Source organism: Pleurodeles waltl, chromosome 11 (genome assembly GCF_031143425.1).
Source record: "Pleurodeles waltl isolate 20211129_DDA chromosome 11, aPleWal1.hap1.20221129, whole genome shotgun sequence".
Taxonomy (NCBI): domain Eukaryota; kingdom Metazoa; phylum Chordata; class Amphibia; order Caudata; family Salamandridae; genus Pleurodeles; species Pleurodeles waltl.
Window position 1 is genome coordinate 812,543,971 of NC_090450.1, and position 20,984 is coordinate 812,564,954.

The following is a 20,984-nucleotide window of genomic DNA, read 5'->3' on the forward strand; positions in this document are numbered from 1 at the left end:
CTTAACAGAAGCTAAAGTGGATGATACTAATGCTCTCTTTTGTGGTAGTGTGGTCAAGCAGTTAGGTTTATCAGAGGGTAGTGCAAAGCATTTGTTGTACACACACAAACAGATGCAGCACACACTCAATGACTTAACTCCAGACCAATGGTTTTTATATAGCAAAAATATATTTTCTTTATGTATTTTTAGAACCACAAGATTCAAGTTGCGGGTAAGTACTTCAATAGATTTGTATTTCACACATATATCAATAGTGCTTTGTTTGAAATCGATAAGTTATACAGTTTTTGAAATATTGGCAATTATCTGTTTTAAAAGTTGACACTGCAATTTTCTGAAACAGATCCTGGGGGGAAGAAATGTTAGTTCGATTTGCATGTAAGTACTTAGTTTCATTCTACTGGTTTTTAGGAAGTCCACCATTTGGTATTCAAGTTAACCCCAAACACCCACCACTAGCAACACGGGGCCAGTCGAGTGCAGAGGTCAAAGTGGGGCAATTTTAATTTGGGCTCCTGTGGAGACAGAGGGCATTCAGAATCACATATGCAGGCAGGTAAATACACGCATCTTTGGAGGGAAGATATGGGGGGTTTAGAGGAGCACTGGGAGGGCCACAAGTAGGCACCAAACACACACCCTCAGCGGCACTGGGGCGGCCGGGTACAAACAAGGCATCGGGTTTCCAATGATTCTCTATGAGGGGACCCCGGAGGTCACTCATATGAGGCCCAGGAGGTCGGTTTGGGCAAACCACAGGCTGGACAGGGAGGAGTGCCACCTGCTGAACGTGGCTGCAACGGAGGTTGGGTTCTCCTAGGCCTGGGGGCTGCGGGTGCAGTGGTCTTTTAGGAGTCGGTTATCTTGGTCCAAAGCTGTCGCAGTTGGGGAGGGTCCTCGGGATTCCCTCTGTAGGCATCATCGTGGAGGGGTGGAGAGATCAACCTAGGGTGGGCATTGGCTCACAACTGCCTGGGGATCCTCTCTGGTCGGTTGGGCCACCTGGACACGAGCCATGGGCGTCATGTGCAGAGTGGTCAGGACTCGAGCATCTGGAATGGTGCTGGAGTCCTTGAAGTGGCAGACTGGCACAGACTGGTCAGTCCTCCACTAGCAGTTTGGCTAACATACAGAAGATGCCCTCTGGGTGCATTTTTCAATAAATCACACCCTGGGATCAGTGTGGTTTATTGGGCTGGGAGGTCTGATGCCAAACTGCCCGGTATTCAGTGAAACCATTATAGAGTTGTGGAGTTAGTAATGACAAGCTCCCAGACCATATACTCAACATGGCTACACTGGATTTACAATGTTTATGAATTAACTTAGACACTGTTGGAGCATATTGCTCATGCAGCTATGCCCTCACCTGTGGTATAGTGCACTCTGCCTTAGGGCTGCAAGGCCTGCTAGAGGGGCGCCTTACCTATGCAACAGGCAGTGGTTTGTGAGCATGGCACCCTGAGAGGGGTGCCATGTCGACTTTGCCTTCTTCTCCCCACAGCACACACAATCTGCATAGGCAGTGTGCATGTGCTTAGTGAGTGGTCCCCCAGGGTGGCATTATATATGCTGTAGCACTTGGGGTCCTTCCCTGGCCTCTGGGCCCGTGGTACCAGGAGTACCTTTTACAAGGGACTTAACTGTGTGTCCTGGGTGTGCCAATTGTGAGAACAAAGGTACAGATTTTGGGAAAGAACACTAGTGCTGAGACCTGGTTAGCAGGGTCCCAGCACACTTTCAAAGTTAGCATTAACATAAGGCAATAAGTGGGGGGTAAGCATGTCAACAGTGACACTTTCCTACACCAAGGCTCTCCACACTGCTGAAAGAGACCGTGTGCCACCTCCTGGTTGAGATGCCATTCATGATCCACTAGGCACCTTCGACTGAGTTTGTCTGCTCTGGTGTTCAGAGAGCCCACCAGGTGTTGAACCACTAGGTATGTATGCCTTGCTGTTCCATCTATGTCCAGAGGCGCACAGCCTCTTGACAAAGGGTCCTGTTTGTTGCAGTGTCACATGGCGGTGGTGTTGTCCATGATGGAGGGTACAAAAGGCTTTCAATGCCAGCTGGATTGCTCGGAGTTCCAGCAGATTGATGTGAAGTCCGGATTCTGCCAGAAACCAGATTCCTCTGATTTCCCCCTCTCCCAGATGACCACCAAAGGAGAGGGGTCTGCCGCTGACCTAATCATGGTCCGTTAACCACCACTGCAGACGTTTTGCAGAACCCTTTGAGTTCTGGACTACATCGGAAAGTCCCCAGATGCTGCGCCCAGTGGGACTTCAGCTCCCACTGCTGAGCCCGCATGTGCCAGTGGGCATGTGAGACCAGCAGGATGCAGAAGCCCATGAGGCCATGTAGCCTCGGAGTTAGACTCACTGAAACCAATGATATATGGTGAAACACTGGTATCATAGCCTGAATATCCTTGACTCGCCGTATGGGAGGATAAGCCTGAAACTACACTGTCTATAACAGCTCAGATGAAGGGGAGCATCTGAGAGAGAGTCAGGTGTGAGTTTGGCACATTGATAGTGAACCCCAGTGAGTGGAGGAGGTCCGCCATAGTCTGTAGGTGGGAGATGACTGACTGGCACAAGCCCACCTTCAACAGCCAGTCATCGAGATAGGGGAAGATTGGCCTCCCTGATCTCTGCAGAAGAGCTGCAACCACCGTCATTACCTTGGTGAACACCTGAGGGGGCTGGTAAGGCCGAAGGGGAAAACAGTGAACAGAAAGTGCTCTTGGCCCACTGTGACGCGCAGGTAATGCCTGTTGGGCAGGCAGGAGAGTGATGTGGAAGTATGCATCCTACAAGTCCAATGCTACCATCCAGTATCCGGGGTCCAGGGCATACAGGACCTGAGCAAGAGTGAGCATTTTCAATTTCTCCACTTTGAGAAAGAAATTGAGAGAGTGCAAGTCTAGGATAGGACGAATGCCTCCATCCTTGCTGTGTGCCAGAAAGTACCGGGAATAGCAACCACGACCTACTTCTGATGATGGCACTCTCTCTATAGCTCCCTTGGCCAAGAGAGCTGCTACTTCCTGCAGAGTAAACTAGATGGTCCTCCATCTGTTTGTCGTAAGAGGTTGGCATAGGGGAAGGAGAAATCTTGAAGGGAAAGGAGTAGCTCCTCTGGACAATCAAGCGGTCTGATGTTATTGACCTCCAGTGGTGCAGGTGATGGCCTACCCTGCCACCCACTGGTTACCCATGATGGTCAGAGGGCAAATGAAAGACTTGGAGGCTGTGGCTGTCGGGGAGGATGCAAGGGTTGACTGACCCACGAGGTCTGTGGGTGATGGATCCTCAGCCACGCAGAAGCTGGGAAGCTTGCAGGTCGTTGTGGCTGGGTGGTTAAAGGCGCGACTGAAGCCCCTTCCATGGCCACGAAGAAGCGAAGGCAGACTGAGGTTAACGAACAAGTTACTTACCTTTGGTAATAGTATATCTGGTAGAGACATATTCTAGTTGTAGATTCCTTACCTTAGAAAGGGACCCTCTCTATGGCACCCTTGGCCAAGAGAGCCTTGACTTCCTTGGAGAAGTGCCAAATGATCCTCCGACAAATGATCGAATGATGGTTGCATGGTCAGAGGGGAAGTCTCGAAGGGGAGGGAGTAGCCCCTTCAAACATTTTGCAACACCCACCTGTCCGTGGTGATGGATTCCCAATGGAGCAGGTGATGGGGAATCCTGCTGCCAAATGGACCAAGATGTTCCAATGGACTAGGAAGGCTTTGAGGCAGTGGAGGGGTCGAGTGTGGACTGGGTGGACCACTGGCTCCCTCCCTGATCCAGGAGCATGTAGGATCCCCGTGTCGGCGGCCACGCAGCGGCTGTGAAGCATCCTCGGGTCGATGACCGGGTGGAAATTAATGCAGCTAGGTGTCTCTTCCGTAGCCACGAAAGGGGCGAAAAGTGGACTGTGGGTGTGAGGTGCAGCTATGAGGCCAAGGGACTGAGCCGTAGCCCGGGAGTCCTTAAAGCGTTCGAGCACTGAGTTCACTTTGTCTCTTAAGAGATGGGTCCTATCAAAGGGCATGTCCATCAGAGATTGCTGGACATCCCCTGAAAAGCCAGACAGCTCTTCTCAAGATCTGCACGTGGGCTGGCACGGAAAGAAAAGAACCGACGTCAGCGCGCCGGGGTGGCACCTATATATGACCTTGACGTCATCACGATGACCACAATGCTAATGATACCAGCGGAGTCGACCAACGCCACCCGATGACATGCAAGGGTACTGCTCGAAGAAAAATCTCCGGATCCATTCTGACGCCTTGGGGAAATTCTAAGGTAAACGATCTGCAACTAGAAGTCTGTCAGATCCGGAGGCATGGAAAGACCCAAGGACCTGGTTGTAGCACTGCTGCCCTTGAAGTGCTCCAGCGCACAGTCTGCCTTGTCTACAAAGAGACAGAAGTCATCAAAGGGTATGTCCGCAACTGAAGCTTGAACATCCCCTGAAAAGCCAGTTGTCCTCAGCCAAGTGTGGGGCCTTCAGGCCACTGACAAATAAACAACACTGCTTAGCGAGTCAGTCGTGTCCAGCCCACATCTGACTGTGAACTTAGCTGAATCTCTCCCACCAGCCATAGCTTGAGAGAGCATGGCCCTGGCCTTCTCCAGGACCACAGGCAGCACCTGAACGGCCAAATCCCACAAAGAATGGGAATATCTACCCAAAAGGCTTGGAGTATTTACAGACTGCGCAGGCCAGGTTGGAGGTAGAAAAAAAATTCTTACCCAAGGTGTTAAGCCTTTTGGATTACCTATCCATTGGATTGGTAGGAAATGCACCAGGATTTACAATGGAAATGGAGGCTTGGACCACCAAGCTTTCCTGGGTGAGGTGTTGGGTGAGAAAAGTAGGGTCCCCTGGGATGAGGTGATGGAGGCGAGCTATTGTCCTGTTCACAAGAGCCCCTGTGTAGCGCTTGGCCAGGCCCCAAGAAGGAGTCTGTAACGGCTTCAGGTAAAATGGGAGAAGCAGTTCTGAAGGGGTGACTCCTAAATGAAGCACCTCAGTCAAGACATTACTCTTGACAGCCACCGAGGGCAGTGGAAGGTCCAGGACCTTGTTTGCCCTTCTCACCACCATAGCATTTGTGGCACCCTCGTCCGTAGGCACAGAAGGACACACCAAGCCAGTATCTGGAGAGATGTCCAGTTAAGTGGCATCCACCGATTTCGCACATCAGTCCACGTCAGGGTCTAGGGGCTGGTATTCCTCAGGGTCCACCGGCCCCTCCCAATCTTCATGTCCTAGCTCACAGGATTAGGGCTCAGCCTCTGGCCTGGAAGGAATGGCTCCAGTCAGCGCCGGTATCTGACGATGCCCATCTGGCTCTGTGTCAGAGTCGGGGATAAGAATGGCGACAGCACTGACGGAGGACACCAAGAGCATTGAGATTGATGTCGGGGAAGATCGAGGTGGTATGACCAGTGCCGGTCCAGATTCATCAGTGGATTTGAGGGGCCCAGCTGACGCCAAGGGAGGACCTGTTGGTGGGAAAGCAATGGGGGCCTCTCCTGAACCCACAGGGCCGAAAAGCAGGCCAGGGGGTGGGGATGGGAAACTGCCCAAATATGATGTGCATGGCAAATTTGTGGAGTTGGGTGTAGGTTGCTTTGGTTCCCAGAAAGTCAGGAAGGGAAGGAGCAACCCCAGGCTCAGGCTCAACCATGAAGCCAGGCCTCGAATGACCATGCTTCCTCATCTCATTGAATGACTTCGACAGACTAGGTGAAGACCTCTTTGACTTCTTACTCTGTCTTCTTGTGGGACTTATCCAAACACCAGGATGACTTCGGCTCCAATGAAGATCGATGGTTCCGTGACCTGTCCAGAGACCTTTCTCTAGACCAGGATAGAGACCGTTGTGATGTTTCACGTCGAGCAGCAAGGAGCTTAAGGGACCGCTCCCTCAAAGCCTTGTGGTGCATGGTTCAACAGTCAACATAGGTCTTTGCATTCTAGAGTACCAGAGTCAGACAAGATGCAGGTCAGTCAATGACATTTGTTGGTGACTGGCGCCAGAGGGCTTGAAATCAGCCTTTCTGGTTGACGGACATCCCAGCCATACCAGGACAAAGAGCTAAACAAACTTCAACAAAAAGTCAAAAACATTCAGTCAAAAAATGACTGGGGGTATCTCTCTGTGGATTTCCACTGACTGGTGCAGAAGGAAAAGAACTGACGTCAGCATGCTGCGGTGGCGCCTATATCCAATAAGCACATCCCTTCTGGTGCAAACACCAATGGTACATGGAGTCGAACGACGCTTAAGCCGGAAGCACAGAAATAAATGGAGTGGATGAAGAATGATATAGACCCTGAATGCAGTGGGTATGGAAGAGAAAAAAAAGGCTTCAGACGTTCTGGCCCCTGCTAAGAGAGTTAGTTGGAAGAGTCTTCAAAGTCTCGATTTTAAAAAGACCCCTGTTTTACTGCCAAATTCAATGCTACAGGTCCTAAGATTAGAACTTAGCTTGTCATCATTTAATTTGCTCACACAGTCATGTGCCTTGGGGTTTATCTGCTCACGGATGAGGAGCAATGACAATGTTGAAATCTTAGTGGTGTGGTGAAGGGACACAGTAATACGGAAGGATGTCACGTCACCTGAAATTATAAGTCTAGTGACCACCCCAGCATTAGAAAAAAACTCAAGCTATTGCTAGAGCTTTTTTTGATTCTTACAAAACCTATGTTGCATTCTTTTTTTAGGATTAGGAGATAAAAAGATTTTTCTCTTATGTGTCCCTAATCCACAACAAATGTATCCAAAAACAAATCTTCCAAATTAGAATTGAGAACACCCTGTCTTCAGAACGAAAGGTCTTTGAGGAAACACTGTCTAGCATAATAGGCATTTTCTAAATGATGTAATCTGAATGTCAAATACAGCATAAACCATCTCCTTTTTGGCTGACATCTTTACGGAAGAGAGAAAAAAAATCTTTGTGTTTTGAGGATATCAAGTGATAAACCGATTCTAAGCTTTAGCCATTTTAACCAAAATGAGAAAGTTAGATATCGAAATTGCCATGGCAAGGTAAGTTATTTAAATTCAGAAAAGAGTTTTTATGGTTAAATGTTTGAGAATCATATTTTTTAGATTGCCAATGCATCTAGGAAAAGAGAAGAAAATATCCTTTCTATGGTGAGGAGAGACTGAGGATTAAACTGATTCAAAGCACAAGTCACTTTATCTAAAACGGAACATGTAGTTAATGAAATAGTGCCCGAGGAACAAACTAAACTGATTAGAAATTAATATATATTGTTTAATGTTGGTGTCTATAAAGATGTATAGGTTTGTGAACTAACAAGTATTGCATGTGTATAACTGATCTATACTCAAGTGAAAGAGAAGACACAGTGACCACCTCGAGCTTAAGGACAAACTATTTGCACCACTGTCCACAGTGATAACATTCTGATCATACATTTTTAATACTATTTGTATTACTCATTGTTTTAAGTGTCTATACAATTATATATCAAAATGAGGGCTTTTGAATTTCCAAAGTTTATCAATACAAATATTTTTTGTGAAAAGTGATATGGATTATATTTGGATATTGGTAAAAACTTTAAATTTATTTTAGTTTCGGTCTTTTGAAGCATCATTTTTCTTTTGGATTTGGAAAAGCAATGCAAACAGTGGAAGCCTTCTCGACCTCCATTTTGAAATCTACTGGAGCATCCCCAAATTGTGCTGCTTTAAACACATTTTTGGGGACTCTCGGATGTTGCTGATGTACTGCAGATAGGTATTGGATGTTGGTTTTGCAACTCAAAGCACACAACAAAAAATCAGTGAGATGAGCTGCAGAGAAGCTTGATCAGAAACTGAGGTGATAAAATAAAGATAAATAGCAGAATTTCTGACAGATAGGATGGGTTGAGTGGTTGGAGAAACAACAGAGATGTGATGTAGAGAGATTACAACCATCAGTAAAGAGAGGTGACTTTGCAAACAGCAAGTGGTTAAAAGTGAAAGAATTTGGAATATGGGAAGAGTGAATGGAGCATGGATGTTTAATCTCACCCTTTCCTGGCAAGGAAGGCCATCCTCCGAGCTTCAGCTTTTTCCCGTAACATTGCTGGGTCCTGCACAAAGTTGTCAGGCTGTAGAAGAGAAATTATAACTTGTACGTATTTAAATATGAAGGAGTGCAATAGCAATCAGAAATTTTAAAGGAGGCAACACTTTTATACGAGGGTTTTTGTAGTCAGTAACAAATGCCTTGAGGATACGAGACCGCCTCCATTGGGTATAGCTGAAAAAAGCAAAGTTTCATTTCATTCTAATTTTCTATTTATTTGTAAGCCTCCATGTTTGCTTCATTTACCTACAACTTACATAATAGTTCTAGCAACTACTCCCTTACCAAAGAAGTCAAATTCCAGTCTCCAAAATGCCAGATGTAGGGAAATCTAGATAACTGAATGAACACTACCCCTTGCTAGGTGAAAGTGAGATGTGTCAGGGACAGGTCTATTTGTCCCCCTTTAATATCACGAACAAGGAGAGCATGTATAATTTTTTACCCACATTTTATATTATATTTAGTATGTTTACACACACACACACACACACACACACACACACACACACTTAATATGGTAAAAAAGGGTAGCAATTCATCATCTAGAGATTACTGCCAAAAGAGGGACAGCGTGTAGGTTAATGCATGGATGTTATTATTAAGTGCATTTAACCTTTTGTGAAGATGCATTCCTGGTGTACAAGACTCTTTCTGTTGATGTTTTCATGTGTGTTATTACTTCCTGATGGATATTGCTGTGGAGTTAACTCTCGACCGATGTCTTTATTTTTGAAACACACAGTTCTTTTTAACTAGACACAAAGGCATGCATACCTTTCCCATCTCCTCTTCAGGTTCGTTGTCTTCCTCATCATCATCTTGTCTACCATCCTGCTCCAGCTGCCCTCGAGTCCTCAATACTTGTGGGATAGTGAAGGGCCTGTGGGGCAGATATGGATATTATTTAGCACACATTGGTGGGTGAGTACAGGAATATACAGTGTGAGGTTAAAGAAACTCAAGAGACGAATGAAAATGTCCGACGAAGATCGAAGCACAAAAAAGATGTGTGTAAAAGATGGCAGAGGGATCGCTACACGGAGGTGAGCTAAAGGATTTCAAAACGTAATGAGACATTTACTGTAAATAATATAAGCTGAAATAAAAAAATAAATCTGCATAACAAGGTTTCATCATGTCAATGGTATAATTCTCCTTGGATGATCTTCACAAATTGTGCTCCCCGCATGGGTTGTATATCACAGTTAAAGAATGAATGTTCTCTGCCTATAATAAAACAGGGAATGGAGTATTCAGAAAGAAACATGTCAACTATTTATTTGGCCTACCTAGCCCCTCTGATTACATTAAACAGAAAATTCTCCCTTCTGACTCAACTTCCTTTCCTGTTTGCAGCCTAGCTACAGAAGGCATCAGCAGTCTGTCACAGACGGCACTGGATACAACAATGCACAGAGTGAGTTTGGGTCAGCCTCTTACTTTCGATTGGATTGAGTTATTGTTTATCTTCACTCCATGCTCTATTAGATGGCTTTCCTTTTTATTCTTTTATATGTTCAGTGCACTAGAGCATTTCCTCTTTACTCTTGCTCTTCACTGGATGACTTGTATCCTTCCACTCCTCACATCCATCAAGGAATTATTTTTCATTTTTTTCCTGATTAAATGTCTCAATTAGTACTCCTTAATTGTACATGTATTGCTTCTTTCTCCGGCTCTATGTGTATAGAGTATGATTGTGCCATTTCCCCATCTCTCTCTTCCCATCCTCTCAGTGAATATCTGAGACCAAGCACTGCTGAAGCTCAGCATCACTCTCTGTCCACCTCTGCTTCGCTTCTCCACTCACCCACCCCCTTCCCCCCTTCCACTCCAGAAGGAGAAAGATGCTTACAAGCTTCCTCCTTCTTCGAGTCTTTCAAATGTACTCTCTTCCTTTCCTGGCACTCTACAGATCCACCATGGTGACAGCTTCTGGCTTTACAAAGTTAGATGCACCAGCGTTAAAGTCCCAGCAGCTACCAAACTTGCTTTTTAAAGTTATATTTTCAAGATGGCCATTATGCTCCATGATACAATGTGACGGAGAACTTGAAAGCCGTATAACCATATGCTATCTTCTATTCTTTCAAGAAGTTAGCCACTTTGAGTCACTCCAAATTCTGTCATGCATCCTGAAAGTATAACAAATGGACATTCACAATGGCTGGTTCCATAACATATTAAAAGTATCTGGCATTGGAAAAGCAAATAGTGGTAACCAAAAAAATAAAAAATACAAATAAAAATAATCGGCAAATTGATGCAGATTGACTTTGTCAATGCATGTTGCTAGTAAGGCAAGAGGCTCCATGTGATTATTGCTTTAGAATTGAAGATCATCTAGTTATTCAATACACAGCAGAAGTTTTGTTCAATTAAGGAAATTGATGTGCAAGCTATTGACTCCCTGGAAGGCTAGTAGGCCCCCGGCCTCGGTGGATTAATTGGGGAATTCTACCTTTCAAAACACCTCCTCGCCCCACAGTTGCCACCCATGCATGTAAAATGCCTTGAGCTCGGTATCCTCCTCCGTCCCTGGGGAAGCTGTAATAATATTGCTCCTTAAACCTGGTAAAGGCCTTCAACATTGAAGATCTTATAGGCCCTTATTGCTCCTAAAATTTGACAAGATATTATCTAAGGTGTTCTCCAATTGCCTTGTCCTCCTGATGGAACAGATAATATAATATCCTCCGCATAATCGGGATTCGTCCCAACACCAGTTCCTTAAGCTTATGAATCATCTCCTCCATTTTCAGCAGGATCTCCGCTGATACCCCAGCTGCCCTACTACTGAAACGTTACTTACATGTGTAGATTCGATTACCACTGTCAATGGCTGAGCAAATAGCAATTACAAAAATTGTGGTTCTCCCCCAGTTTATCTTTTTCTGAATATCCCCATTCCACTAACCAATACATTCTTCGTTATAATGCAGGGCCAGCTCCTAAATCTTTAGGGTGAGTAAGCGCCATCGTGTCAGCTGGGACACACGGCTGCTCCCATATGAGAGGTGGATTCGGTATGCCTCATCTACACACCTAATACCTGCCAGCACAGTGCCAGCATGCACACCACTGGTTCCACGTGGATGCCAGACTTCACTACGCCAAACCCGAAACAGGTCTAGCTGCACCAACACCTCTCGCTTCCAACCACCCTTGGGGGATCCCTCTAGATCTCAAAGATACACAAATCCTATTCACCACATGGTAGGCATGGTGGAAACGTCAACGCAGATTGGAGGGCTTGATGCTCTATTTACCATAACTAATATTGTCAGATAACCCTTGACTCCCCATCACTAGGGAAGCCCAGGTTAAAAGTACCATAGCGCTATATGATCTTCACACATTCGGGGATTTTTCTCAGATGGTCACGCCATTGTACATTCCACTGAACCAGCTGATGCCGCTGATGCCACCCTTTGGGACCGCTTTGTAATGCACGGTACACACAGTGCGCTGAGAACAAACATTTGGTCATATACACTTGTGCCAATCAAATTTCTTCCCTTGACGCTAGTAATAGGGGACAGCAGCGGGGGTCGGCTGGTGTCGAAACTACAGCATGCCATCATGATGCAAAACTGGCGGATTACTGGGAGAAAGACTTGGGGTGCCACCTGACAGATACAAAATGGAGCGCCTGCTGTGCACAAACTCAACTTGTTTCACCTACTCACCTTCATAAACATATACAATTTAAATTTCTGAGACAAGTTTATATCACCCCCACTGATCAACACAGATTTGACTGCACAAGACTATTCAACTGCCCCAAATTCCATATCACAGGAGCAGACTTCATCCATATGGCGTGGTCATACCGACACATTGCTTTCTACTGGGCTGAGGTTTTCTCCCGACTGGTCCAGATGACAGATACTGACCCCGACCCAGACCCACTCCTGACGCTGTTAAGTTACATACATGATTTCCCTAAAACAACCAGCCAGATACTTTACCACCATGGCCCTCCTTTTAGCCAAGCATGAGATTGCAATACACTGGGGTAGTGGACGTCAATCCATGGTCAAGAACTGGCTCTAAATATTGGCATATTGTGATTCCACCAGTGAGTCCCCAACCTCTAGACTGGAGGACATTTGGCAGCCCTTGTGTGACTACTTACTGTGACGAGGCGTTCCAGGGCTTTAGTGCCATGAGCAATGCAGTTACATACTGCACCTCACCCTCCCCTTTCTCATAACCTCCTTAAGTCAACTCCACCTAGGTATTCTCAGACGACCCACACATGAAAGGTATATTGCGCACATTTGGGCAAAGACTTTAACCCCCACCCCCTTGAAACAGGGTATCGGATCTTCTACACTTTCATGCTAATTGTATGGTTATTAGTAGTATGCGTCACATTGTGCTCCACCTGAAGGAACAAGGTTTTGGATTTCACTTTCTATGTTTGTTTTTTTGCACCATCAAACACTGGACCTGTTCACAAGGTCCGCAGCAGCACTTTGGAGTCCTACAAGGGACTACTATACCCAATTGAGTATCGTAATGCCTCCCTGCCTAGAGTTCCTATAATATCGGCAATTGTACCTTTTTCAGTGGTCATAACTAATTATCCATCAACAAATTGATCAGTTCTTTGTCTTTACACCAATACATAATTAGGACAGATATCCCAAGCTAATTAACTTCAAACAATGGGGTGACCAATATTTCATTTGGAACGTAAGTAAATATAATAAGACAAAATATTTCAGATACTTGGGCATGGCTGTGTTTGAAAATACAACAGAGCTTATCCAATAAATGCTATAAGTGTCTGTGTTAATGATCATGTGGTTTCACATTTATTGCACTAGTATCATCAACAGCTAGTGTTTAGAAAATGGCAGAGTACTTTAAAACATGAGTGATACAGTAAAGGTGGTGCAGTGAGAAGAAGTGCGCACAATATATGTGGACATAAAGAAAGGAGGCATTAGCAGAAAATCAACAATTTACAAGTCAAATGCTTTTCTTGCACAAGGTATCTGTGGTTATTGATAAAGTGTTGAAATTTCAACACCAAAAGTCAAAAAATGCATAGGGTTATCTTTAAGACAAGATACTGAAATAAACCACCTTTGTGGAATAGGGATCCTGAGCCAGCACCCTGCACAAATTGGACATGCAATGGTAGAGTATTTATGGTTGAAAAAGATGAAAGAAGATAGAAAATGTTTATAATTGCGATAACAAAGGAAGTGACTATGAAATCCCTAGATGAAGAAAATCAAGTGAAAGTAAAACCGCATATCCCTTCCACCCAAGGAGCAGTGCAGGCAGGAACTGATTCAAAGAGTGGAAATTAGATCCATCACAACACAGACCAAAAACACTCTCAAAGCCCCTGTCCAATGTTAACCCATTACCACAGAGCCAAAATTATATATGAAAAAAAAAATCAAAACAAAGACAACGGATGAAAACGGAAGGACACGTGATACCAAAAGCCATTGTAGTCAAAGCAAAGGAACTTTATCATCAGACAAATAATCCTCTAACAAAGGAGTTCCCTAAATGACTAAATAATAAGGTATTAGAATGGCTAACAAAGAAAACGGGTCCTGAACTTCACAAATGCAGCAATATTTGAAATGTGTCCAAGACTCATCTACCTCAAGAACTTTATAGATGCATATGGGAAAAATGAGACACTAGCTTAAATGGCAGGAGGTAATAACGGAAGTCAAAGGAGAAATGAATAGGAAATAAGGAAGACGTAAGTGACCCTGACCCTAAATCTTAACCTAGTCGAACAAAAGGTGAATAAATTATTATAAACAAAAATAAATCACAACACCCAATAACTTCCCATAAAAAGGAGTACCCGACCACAAATCTTATCCCGCTTTCAGGAAGAACAGTAGACAACCAAGAGAGCGGTCACTTGGAGAACAATCAAATATTATTAGGCCAAATATTTTTTTTTTTACTTTTTCTTCATCTCCAAGAGTAAGCAAGGTCTGATGGCATGTGAAAACCAACAATTTGCTTCAAGACTCACCAAGACCAAATTAACATAACAAAAACTCTAACGCTAAAATTACATTTTGTAAAAACTAAAACCACCGGAACCCAAACTGCTCATATCTGAGAAGCATCCTTAAGGATCTAATCCAGCACTCTTGCCTTATAATGTCACGAGGTCTCAGCTAGACTATCCTAAATATTGTGCTATATGGATGATACCCAGCTATACCAAAGAGTGCCAGGTTAGGACTACTTAGGACCAAAAACATTTTTGGATACCGAACAACAGTGATTCTTAACCTGTGGTCTACAGAGGTTTATAAAATCAAAAAAAAAAATAATTTGCAGATTGATAAGAGTACATATACACAGAAAAACAAAACTGAAAATATGAAAGCAATTAAAAGATGAAGGAGTCTGAAACTGGAAGTGCAAATGGAGTACACTGAATTTGGTATGGGTGATTGGCTGCCTCAAATGAAACTCTGGCATGCACAGACAAAAAGAAAGCATGCACTGGAAGCAAATAAGACATAACTAGAGTTTTGCATATCACTCGGTCCATTAAAAATAAAGCTAACTTTTGAAAAGCTCCAAATTCACAATAAAATTTAAATTTAGATTTTGTGTTTATGAATTAAATAAAATACTTAATTTTTTTTAATTTGTTTGAGCTATACTACATTTTGTATTTTTGGGTATTAGTTAGAGATTCAAATTGCAGAAGTTTTGATGGGTGTCCCTGGATTTCTGTAGTGATTCATTGGGAGACCACAGAAGTCAAAAGGTTAAGAACTGCTGCCCTAGAACGCGTGACAAAGACTTTAACATTAATTCCTCTTAAGATTGAGTTCCCAGTCCTGTTAGCTTGATCTCCTGCCATACTTGCACAAGCTTGGCTCGATTGCATAAAGATGTCTGGATTCTCACAAAAAATAGTTTCCTCTGCCTGACCATTTATTTTCTTACTGGTCTTGACCCAAACAGTAAAACCTCATGTTGCTGAAATGTTGATGTGTTCTAATACCTCACTAGACAGTGGATGGTGCAGAGGTATAACACTGCAACCTTAGGACGGTTTGACCAGACTGCTACTGTGCAAGAACGTGCAAGAACGTTCACACAATAGAGTTTTGTAAAGGTGTGTGGAGTTGACCATATGGCAGCTTTACAGATGTCAGCTATGGGTAGGTGCCCAAAGAAGCCCATAGTGGTACCCCGGTTGCAGGTAGCATGAGGTCTAGGGAGGGCAAGTTGTGTCCTTTTAGTTTGAAAGTAGCAGGTTTGGATGCATCTGACGATCTACACAACTATTCTTACCTTTGATAAAGAATGACCTTTAGGAGGCTGCACAAAGGCAACGAAAAGCTATTGTGTTTTACAATGGACTTGGTCATATCTATGTAATACATAAAAGCACCCTTGACAAAGTGTGTGTAATGGTAGTTCTGATACAGGGTCAGGTTGTGGAAAAAAGGTCATGAGTTTATTGTGAACCTGAAAAACAAATCTTGCAGTGTGTGGGCCTTTGGCTAACTAATATGGGATGTTATGGTTACTAGGAAGGCAACCTTCCATAAGAGGAAATGTAAAGAGTGTAGTGGTTCTAAGAGGAGGCCCCATAAGTCTGGTGAGGACAATGTTCAGGTTCCAGGCTGAGGCAGGTGGCACCTTAGGTGGGATGACCCGTTTAAGGGCTTCATTGTAACCATTAATGATAGGGATTCTAAACAGTGAGGAGTGCTCCCTATTCTGCATGTATGCAGCACTAGTGGCTAGGTGTAGCCGAATCAAGGTGTAAGCTAGCACTGACTTTTGTAAATGTAAGAGGTAAGAAATTATGTTTTGTGCCATAGGTGTAAGGGAGTTTTTGTGGTTTGAGGTACAGTAGTTAATGAATATCTTCCACTTAGCGGCATAGCATGCACGTGTGCCACTAAGCCACATGTACATGCTATGTAGCTAAGTAGATCATCCCCTTAATTGCTGCCTCCAAATGGAGCCCTTGGCTGAAGGGACTTGAAGGGCATCCACAGTCTTAGCAGTATCTGAGTCCTTTATTTTTTAAACAACTCATCAACCTGCAGACCGACCACTGAAAGGCAGGTTATTGAGATATTGTTGTACCACTGGCTTGAAGTTAGAAACATGAATCCAAAAGTGGTGGCAGATGATCACAGAGATGTTCACCACTCTAGCAGCTGTATGAGTGGAGTTTAATGCACACCTAATGGAGGCGCTGGATATGGCTTTCCTCTTCCCTACAATCTCTTCTAATCTTTTTCAGTTATGACCAGAAAGCTAATAAAGCAAGGCCTCCATCTCTTTCCATTGGGCCACCGCAGCGAGAGAGGAGGCCAGCATACCTGGCGATGCGTCAGTGTGAGGTGACACCAACTGCTACCCTTTTGCCAGCTTTGTCAATACAAATACTTTCCTCACTGGGAGGGGGAGTGTCGCCTGTGGCTTGGCTGGCTGCTCTCTTCTGATTGGTGGAAATGATCAAGGAGTCTGTGTGAACATGTCCCCTGACAGACAGGATTGGTTGTCAGGGGGACATGTTCCCACTGGAGGCTTAAACTTTCTCAGTCCTTGTTGTTACCACTTGGGATTTCACAGGCTCCCTGAAATCTATGGGCAGATTTTACCATAGCATTTAACACAGAGAAACTGGAGCGTTTGCTCTGTTCTGGAGAACGTCTCCACCCAGAAGTCGTCACCCTCCTTGGTGACAAGCATGTCCACTTTGCGACAGGAAGATGATCGTTTGATCACACTATGGTAAGCGACGGTACTGTCTGTGGGGAAAAACCCTGATAGGGACGTAGTCAAGGTCAGGATCCCCTGGTAGCTCCAAGTCAGTCCTCACATGGATCCTATGCATGGGTGATTGTAGAAAGCACTCCAAAGAAAATCCATATACTAAAAAAATGGGATATGAAAGTCACAACTAACCAAGACTGACGCCCAAGGATTTTTAGGACTGGGGAAGTATGAAACCACCAAAGGTAAGTTACTAGGATTCCCCAGGCACCTGTGTGCAGAGATGTTACCCCAAGTCAGTGCCCATAGGATAACATGGGGAAGTCATGGTTAGAGTTTGCATGTTTCAGTACCCTTCCCAGAGAACACAGAGAAAACTCATCGGGAAAAGGAAGGTTGGAGAGTGCCCCACTCGTGGATACCCAGAGAAGTGGAGTACCTACATCAGGGATCCCAGATGCATAGGGGTGAATTTGTGTCGGAACCTCCCACTGAAGTCAATGGGGCCCTCCCCTGTCCAACTGCTACAGAGACCCATGGACCAGGTCAGTGGAACCCAGGTGCGTATTCCAGACGAGGAGTACCTGTGGAAAGAAGGGACAGAGTCCAAGCCACCTGGAGTCACCCAGGGGGTTCAGGAGGGCAATGCCCACCCTTCTCATGGGTACTTCACTGTAGGACGGAGGCCTTGAAGATGCAGCTGTGGAGTCTAGGTGATGCTGAGGGACATCAGGGGTGGTCCACAAGCTGTCCCACGCCGGTTGTCTGATTGCAGGAGGGTCAGTGGCCAGCAGGACCACCAACAAGACTTGACAAATGCAACAGACGTGTTCAAGAAGAGTTGCAGGAATGGGGACCAGCAAGGTCCCAGGAACTCACCCTTTACAGGTAAGCAAGGGGCAGCCCTCAGCAAGCAGAAGAGCCAGAAGGAATCCATGAAGACCCCAGGGAGGACCCTCTGGCAGCAGCCACAGGGAGTCAGGAGGAGGCCTCAGCAGCACAACAAAGATGGAGATCCACATTGCAGGAGTTTCAGGGATGACATCAGGCTTGCAGCTGTGTGATGCATGAGGCTGGGGTTTCCTAGAGCTAGACAGGTCAGGCGGCTAGAGAGCCACAGAATCACCACCTGTGTTGCAGAGCCTTGGAGAGTCTGTGGGACAGCAGGAACCCACAAGCTGGTCATCGACGCTGAGGTGTCTGAGGGTGCAGGGGAGTGACTCATTCACTCCAAGGGAAATTCCTTCTTACTGTCCTTGATGCAGGCAGAGCTTAGTGATTCTGGAGGATGCACGGCCACAGAGGATGCAGAGTCCTTGCAATACCCGAGACAAAGTTGCAGTAGGAACACGCCTTACTAGCAGCAGTCTTGCCTTGGGTCTCAGGAAGGGAGTTGGACAGCTTCTGCAGTGACCCACCTACGGGGGTGGGGGGAGGTTCAGGGACTCTAATCTGGTGGACTGATCAGTCCGATGCTCCCAGGGGCCCATCTTATTTTCATGATGGCAGAATCAAGTGGCCACCTGGCAGAACTCTGGGCACCACCCTAGAGGAGGAGCTGGACCGGAAGGTGGTCACTCCCTTGTCCTTTGTGTGATTTTGCACCAGAGCGGGAGCAAACCGGTTTATGCAAGGAAGACACCAAATGTGCCCTTCAAAGCAGTCTGGGGGCGCTCAGGCGCACCCCCACCCTAGTCCAGAAACACTGATTTCTAAAGGAAAGGTGGTAACACCTCTTCTCCACAGGAAATTCTTTGTTCTGCCTTCCCCTGCACGAGTTAAGCTCAGCAGTAGGAGGGCAGTACAGTGTCTGGGATCGGCGGCAGCACTGGCTTTCACACAGACCCTGTCACGCTGCACAAGTAGACATGGGGGGATCCTCTAAGGAGCCTCTACAGTACATGGTACCAGCAACTAACACTGGGATCAGTGTAGTTGCACGATTCCAACATGTTTGATACCAAACATGACTAGGTTCGGTAAAGCCATTATGTAGTGGGACATCTTGCATTGATCAGTGTCCACTATCAACTACATACCTTAAGATGGCTTCATCACACTTACAAAGCCCAGAAAATTTAATTTAGGGTTTGTAGGGGTGCCTCTACTCATGCAGGGGTGCCTCTATTCAGACATGGCACCCTCACACTTAGAACCATGCACCCTGACTTGGGCAGAAGAGCCTACCTTAGGGGTGACATATACTGTCTGAGTACAGTGACCTGCATATAAGGTAAACCTTATATCTGGGTGAAAGATGCATGCATCATTTCACACAGGCTGCAATGGCAGACCTGTAGACAGTTTGCATGGGCTCTCATGGGTGGCATAATACATGTTGCAGCTCATGGGGGACCCCTGGTGTACCAATGCCCTGGGTACCTCTGCACCATATACTTGAGACTTACCAATATGCCAATTGGGGGTGTAAGAAGTACTTAACAATCAAATTTAGGGGAAAGAACACAGACACTGGGGTCCTGGTTAGCAGGATCCCAGTGTACTACAGTTAAAACACACTGACACCAGGCAAAAAGTGGGGGTAACCATGTCAGAAAGATCCCACTTTCCTACAAAGATTACCAGCCTTGACCTTGGTACTCTCTGCAGGTGCCGGCAGTAGAGGAGTGCAAGGTTAAAGAAGCATCCTGGAAACAGAGTCTGGACTTTTTAGGCCAAGTCTTTCCAGTGGCATAGATCTTTCCCATAATGGGGTGATGATATAGAACTGCCTATAGTTGAGCTCTTGTTAGAGTTTCAAGGATGGGCTGCTCCTCAGAGTCAGCAAATCGACTGTCTTGGAGCCGATGCTGGTTCCGACGTGTGTTCTCAGACTCGAAGGCTGGCGAGGGTTGAGGCTCTTGAATGGATCCTGTGTCAGCTCTGACTCCTCGCCTCAGTGCCGACTGGAGCCAACATGCAGCAGTAATTTATGCATGGGGAATGTAGGAAGCTGGCTCTGCATATATTATATCAAAATGAGATATAGTGTGCAGAGTCCAGGGGTTCCCCAGAGACTTAACAGAGGCTAAAGTAGATAATACTAATGCTCTCTTTTGTGGTAGTATGGTCGAGCTGTTAGGATTATCAGAGGGTAGTGCAAAGCATTTCTTGTACATACACAGACAATAAAAGCACACACTCAATGACTTCACTCCAGACCAATGGTTTTTATAACTCAAAAATATATTTTCTTAATTTATTTTTAGAACCACAAGATTCAAGTTGCAGGTAAGTACTTCAATAGATTTGTATTTCACACATATCAATAGTACTTCGTTTGAAATCGATAAGTTATACAGCTTTTGAAATATTGGCAATTATCTGTTTTAAAAGTTGACACTGCAATTTTCATAAACAGTTCCTGGGGGGAAGACAAGTTAGTATGATTTACAGGTAAGTACTCGACTTACAGTTCCATTCTCTGGGGGTTAGGAAGTCCACAGGTTGGGTTCAAGTTAACCCCAAACACCCACCACCAGCAACACAGGGCCGGCCGGGAGCAGAGATCAAAGTTCAGCCAAATTTAACATGGGCTCCTAAGGAGACTGGAGACACTCTGAATCAGGCCTGCCTGCAGGTAAGTACCCGCAGCTTCAGAAGGCAGAACTGGGGGGGTTTAGAGGAGCACTGGGAGGGGGGTTACAAGTAGGCACCATACATACACCCACAGTGGCACTGGGGTGGTTGGGTGCAGGATGCAAACAAGGCATCAGGTTTCCAATGATGGTCTATGAGGTGACCCCGGAGGTCACTCCGAGGCTGCAGACAAGGTCCAGGGGGTCGGCTTGGACAAACCACAGGCTGCACAGGGAGGAGGGCCAACTGCTGAACGTAGATGCCCCAGAGGTCAGGTTCTCCAAGGCCTGGAGGCTGCAGATGCAGTGGTCTTTTAGGCATCTGATATCTTCGTCAAAAGCTTTCAGTCAGGGGGGTGTTGGGATTCCCTCTGCAGGCGTCGTCGTGGAGGGGTGGAGAGGTCAACCCAGGGTGGGCACTTGCTCACTATCGCCTGGGGACTCTGAGGAGGCTCTGAGTCCGTGGTTGTTTATTATTTGTTGACAGGGCGCTGTCCTCAGGACTTCTCGTTCCTCTGTG

At 45.5% G+C, this 20,984-nt stretch overlaps 1 protein-coding gene across 1 annotated transcript in view; it reads right to left on the reverse strand.

Moving 5' to 3' along the window:
* ASCC2 (activating signal cointegrator 1 complex subunit 2) overlaps window positions 1–20,984 on the reverse strand; it is a 378,910-nt gene that overhangs the window by 26,648 nt on the left and 331,278 nt on the right. The window contains exons 16-17 of the mRNA XM_069214595.1: window positions 8,910–9,015; window positions 8,075–8,154 (exon numbers count right to left, since the gene is read on the reverse strand). Coding sequence (XP_069070696.1) covers window positions 8,075–8,154; window positions 8,910–9,015 — 186 coding nt within the window. The remainder of the gene's footprint in view (window positions 1–8,074; window positions 8,155–8,909; window positions 9,016–20,984) is intronic.